The following is a 6,000-nucleotide window of genomic DNA, read 5'->3' as shown; positions in this document are numbered from 1 at the left end:
TATTGGGATTTTCTTAAATTAATATTATGCTTAGGTTTGAATCAGGGTTAGATTAAGGTTCATGTTGTACATAGGGTTTACTTCTATGGTTATCTAGTTAAGTTTTTGGTGATGTTAGGGTTTCCATTCAATTAGATGAATTAGTGTTAAAGGTTAAAGTTATATTTAGTTAGATTTAGGGTTTGATTATGATTATAGTATGATTATGGTAAGGTTCAATTATAGTTAGGGTTAGGATTAGAGTTCAAATAGGGTTAGGATTTGATTATGATAAGGGTTTAATTATAGTTAGGGTTAGTATTACATGCAAATTAGGTTTAAAATAAAGGTTATGATTTAGTTACATTAGGGTTAGGATTGAATTAGGATTAAAGTTCCATTAGGGTTAGAGTTTGGCCTAAAATTCAATTTGGATTAGGGTTTGATTATGTTTAGATTAGGCTTCAAGATGTAGTTAGGGCTTAATAAATGGGTTATAGTTATGTTTAGGGTTAGGTTATAGTTAGATTTCAATTATGGTAAGATTAGGTTGTGGTTAGGGTTTAGTTAGGTCTACATTAAGGATAAGGTTTGAGCTTAAGACTAGGGTTCAATTAGGAATATGTATAAGTTTAAGGTTAGGTTAGGGTTTATGTTAGGTTATAATTGGGGTTACCATTGTAAAAAAAATCTTGGGGTTAGGATTAGGGATCAATTAGAGTTAGTGTTGGGATTAGATTTAATGTTCGATAAGTATTTGATTTAGTATTATAGTTCAATTAGATTTGAATTATTAAAGGTTAGGGTTAGTGTTGAGATTCAATCAGAACCCTAGTAGCTATTATATCAATTCAACATACAAAAAAATGATTGTTTTAGAAAAAAATAAATTAAATAGGTTTTGTTTAAAAATAAATATGTTTAGGTAAGAGAATTTAGAACAAAAGCACGCCTTCCATGTAGGATTCAAACATAAATGAATACACAATAACTTATTTCTTAATTTACCATGAGACCCAAAATATTGGCATCTTATTCATTTCTCTTAAATTATTACATTATAATAGAAATTAACATGCATGATCAAATGCATCCAAAACTATCATATAGGATTAGGGTTATAATTCGTGGTAACTTTTAATAAATGTTAATATGGTTTATTATTAAGAGTTAAAATTAGACTTCAATTAGGGTTATAATTTTAATTAAGATAAAGGTTAGCATTCAATTTCAATCAATATTATGGATACAATTCAATTTATTGAAGGGCTAAGGTTTAATTTGGTTTAGTGTTATAGTTAGGGCTAGGGTTCAAGATTAGGGTTCAATTTGATATAGTATTAAGGTTTAATAATATTAAGGTTATGGTTTATTTTGGTTTAGTGTTAGGTTTAAAGTTCAATTTGATTTATTGTTTAATTAAAAGTTTAGAGTTAAGGTTTAATTTGGTTTAGAGTTAGGATTTAATTATGTTTATTGGTATCAAAATAGAAATAAAAGAAAATAAAATATAAATATATTTTTAAAATAACAAACACATCCATAATAATGAATTGTTGATTGTTATTTTTTAAATAATGATTTTTTTCTATTGAAAGCCTGTAAACTTTGATAATTTAATTTTACTTTATTCACAGAGTTTTTAAATGGAGATTGGAATTAGTGCACAGATTTTTTTAAGAATACCCATTTTTTTAATCAGTGCAGCTATTTTACTTTTGATGCCCCGTGTCCAGATTGTTATCTATAAACAAAAAATCAACCATAAGGATATTGCAAAATAAAGCTAATAAATCCATTTACCGATAAAAATAATTCTAGAAATGCATCATATCAATGTTTTTAATTATACCATGAAATACGATGTTGAAACAACACAAATCAGATGGTGAAAGCATTCACAAATCAGATGCTTAAATTGAAGATGCATTCATTTTGCATGTTCAATTTCCTCCTGAATGCTTAATACACAAATACCTAAATCCTCATCGCTCCATTTTAATATAAGTAAATGTCTTTGCACTTCCATGTGTTAATGTCTTGGCACTACCATGCATTATATATTCTCCATTTGCATACTTTTCAAATTCTACACTTAAACACTTGTGTAACTGCAATTTGAAATTGTTTCAATCAGTTCAAATCTGCATTTAGTAGAAATGATTAGCTTACTTTCTCATCATTGTTATTGCAGCTTGTGTGATTACTATCATGAGCTTAACTTTGATTACTAACTAAATAGAGATTAGTAAATACTTGCAACTTTTCTCTTAATATTGTTGTATGAACATTAAGATGGTGGACACCTTTTCCTCATTCATGATTTCCATAAATTCTTGATCTCATTGTCTATTTGGCCAAGGATCTTTTCCGTTATTAGACTATCAATCTAGAACTCACAAGTAGAGAAAAATGTTGTGAAGAGAAAAAGAACAACAAAAGTACATTAATTCACAAATCCATTAAATTGTCTTCCCTTTCCTATGATGAGAACAAATTTGAAGCATTTGTAAGACATAATCACAAACTGGAAAAGTAAAAGATGTAATTTTGATATAATCACAAACTCGAAATGCCTAAGCTAAGAGAATTCATCATAAATCAAGACAATATTTGGTGAAGAATTCAAGGTCAAGCTTACTATTTTTCTCAAGAAGTTAGCAGAATCTTTGGCCAAAGCACTCCAGTGACAGGGATTGGAACTGTGATTTCAGGTCCAAAATAAATGCGATTGTGACAAGATATGAAAGCTAGAATTTCTTTTAAAGAGATGATAGCAAGATGGAATGGCTGGTCTTCCACGATAGTAACACAACAATTAAAATATAACGTCAATTTGCATCCATAAGATGTCAATTACTTTGGTTTCTTTTTTAGTTTTCTTTAGTGTATACACGGATGCCTTCACTCCCCCCTGCTGCAGCTGTAGGAATGCCTCTTGACGTAAAAAAAACAAAAATGGACAAATTACAAACCCATAAAAATATCTAAAAGAAATACGATAAGAAAGAAATAAGAAATACGTATACACAGAACTTTACGTATGCGTATTTTCAAACCCAAAACAAATACCAAATTATTCCCTCACTACGACAAGGAAGAGAAGAAGAAGCAGCAGCAGCAGAAGCAGTTGTGAAGTTAGGCACAGTTAAGCTAGCAAAGGTGCTTAGTTCGAAACCCAGCAACACCAACAGAATCTAGGAACAGCAAAAGCCAAAGATCACCGGTTCGAGACTCGGCAAGATCAGAACCAAGGGAGAAAGCAAACACAGCAGCCATGTTTCGTGCGACGAACAACATAGTGGGGCTGCTGAACTTTGTGACAATCCTGCTGTCGATTCCCATTCTGGGTGGCGGAATTTGGCTCGCCACGCGCAACAGTGGCGATTGCCTTCGCTTTTTGCAGTGGCCCATCATTGCCATCGGCTCTGCCATTATGCTGCTCTCATTGGCAGGCTTTGTGGGCGCCCGCTTTCGAGTCACTTCTTTGCTCTGGCTTTATCTCTTCTTCATGCTGCTCCTCATTCTCGCTTACTTGGGATGTATCATTTTTGCCTTTGCAGTCACTGGTAAAGGCGAAGGCCACCCGGTAATAAACACCGGCTTTAGTGAGTACAAGCTTGAGGATTTCTCTCAGTGGATGCAGGACCGCGTCAGGGATTCCGGTAGCTGGCATAATATCAGGTCGTGTGTTCGAGATGCTAAGGTGTGTAAGAAGCTAGGTGATAAGACGATGTATATGGGCAATGTCGGGTTTTATCAGAAGCATTTGAGTCCCATTCAGGTGATTCTGCTTTAGATATCTTCTTCTTGGTCTTTTTCTAGGTAACGAAAGACAATTCGCATCCCATAAGATGTCAGTTACTTTGGTTTCTTTTTCAGTTTTCTTTAGTGTATAGACGGATGCCTTCACTCCCCCCCCTGCTGCAGCTGTAGGAAAGCCTCTGGGCGTAATTAATTTTAAATTTAAGAGCTTTTCGTAAACATCACCGATAGAAAATCATCCATAAATCAAATACCATTTGGATCAACGGTTCGTCTCTTTTGAGAGGGTGCAAGATGAAACTAACCCTGACGCTTCAGTCACTACATATTGCTAGATGACTGCAATCCATTCCACAAATTCGCATACCAAATCGAAAATATTCTCACTATTAATTTTCTAACCTAACCGTGAAGTGAAGAAATGGCGCAAATGCAGGAGGAGAAGAATATGGGTTGCAAGGAAAAGGAAGTTGCCGAGTGGTGCAAAAGCCTGGAATGCCGCATGGGGGATTTACGTATCGAAGACACCAAGTTATTCATGCAAGCAAATTGTTTTATGGAACGTGAAGCTCTGCCTCGTCGTCTGCAACAGCTTAACAGTCTTCACGATTCATTGTATCCTGAATTTCTCCTGATTGAAGTTCACGAGGATCGACTCCCTGCTGATATTCGGTGGTTACGTGGGGTCTTCAATACCTTCGATTCTCTTCGGAAAAAAATCGTGAAGATAGCAGAGAATGAAAGGAAGGCGAAAGAATTTGTAGAGGCACTGCCCATTGTAACAATTTCATGTTGATGATGGACTTTTCTGTGGAGTTTGTAGGGATGATTTTATTCTCGGAGAAAATGTTCGAGAGATTCCTTGTATGATCCGACATATATTTCATTCTCACTGCATTTGGCCATGGCTTGAGGATCACAATACTTGTCCCATCTGCACAACGCCATTCTTTAAAGAAAAATGAGCCAATATCAGTACCGGAAGATCGATAGTACAGTGTGTATGGAAAGAATTATTGAAAGTGATATTACAAGTGGTTTCACTGATTTGAACTACATCGAATTGTATGAGACGAAAATCACGCATCTCTTTAGATATTTATTGTTATAATAATTATTTTGTTTGTCTTCTATTTAGTCTTGAAATATTTTGATTAATTTTTTCAATTTTTAAACAGAATTAATATATATTGATGTTATTTTATTTTATTTTATTTGTTATTAGTTATTGTGGTTGAAATGATACATAATTAATTATAGCATTAGATAAACAATTATTATAGCATTAGATAATTCACTTTCAAATAAAATAAAACTATTAATATATCATATAGATTATTTTCTCTATCTTGAATCTTAGAGAACTCATTTTAGTTAAGGTGGGTTTTTAAATACACCATTATATCATGCAATTTGTAATCATTTTTATTTTAGTTGGTTCAAATGGATTAGTAAAGGAAAAGAATATAAATTTAATTTTAAAATTTAATATTTTGTTTTTAGTATTTTAATGTACACTTGTAGAAATAATCTAGATCTATTTTACATGAACCTAAATTTGAATAAGATGATAAAAATCTAAATTTCAAAATATCAAGATTTGATTATAAAAATCAATTAAAAAATATAATTATTTTTGTAGCTCATCTTTGTTAAGAAGGTTATATGTGAAAATTATATAAGCTTAAAATTTCATATTTTTAAATTTGGAAGGAAATTTTCATAGCCATATAAATTAGAGAATGTGATGTTCATAGATATGTGTGATTGATAGGTAAGTGGCATAAAAATTATATATTTTTAACACATATTTATATATCAATGTATATTTTACATTAAAAAATGTTTTACAATACTAACAAGACAAGGGATTTTGAGGTAGATATAGTAGTCTTAGTGCAGTTATGAACCCTTCAAGAGTTAGTTATGACTTGAGATAACTATCTGAGCAATTCCATTAAATAGAGAAGGTTCATATTAGAGATTTGTGTAGTTTCTTCATAAGAATTTTTTTGGAGTGATAAAAATTGTATTTATTTTTATGGAGATTCCATTAGACAAATATTCTAGATTCAATTTCCATGTATGATGACTTAAAATACAAATTAAACTAATGAATAAAATATAATGGGAAATAGTAAGTGGAAAGGAAAAGGTGCCTATAAATGAATATAAGCTATTGGATTCGAATAGTAGAGATGATAAAACCAAGGTTATTATTGGTCTTTCTTAATTATCACTCTAAACTATATCATA

The 6,000-nt window shown here is 31.8% G+C and overlaps 1 protein-coding gene across 1 annotated transcript; it reads left to right on the top strand.

Moving 5' to 3' along the window:
• The first annotated feature begins 3,123 nt into the window (after nucleotides 1-3,123).
• Nucleotides 3,124-3,778, top strand: LOC131039771 (tetraspanin-3-like). Its single transcript, XM_057972605.2, has one exon. It carries the CDS (start codon nucleotides 3,257-3,259, stop codon nucleotides 3,776-3,778), a length of 522 nt encoding a protein of 173 aa, XP_057828588.1. The 5' UTR covers nucleotides 3,124-3,256.
• The last annotated feature ends 2,222 nt before the right edge of the window (nucleotides 3,779-6,000 follow it).

Source organism: Cryptomeria japonica, chromosome 1, assembly GCF_030272615.1.
Source record: "Cryptomeria japonica chromosome 1, Sugi_1.0, whole genome shotgun sequence".
Lineage (NCBI taxonomy): Eukaryota > Viridiplantae > Streptophyta > Pinopsida > Cupressales > Cupressaceae > Cryptomeria > Cryptomeria japonica.
The sequence above is the reverse complement of the archived record's forward strand: the minus strand, read 5'-3'. Positions and strand labels throughout refer to the sequence as shown.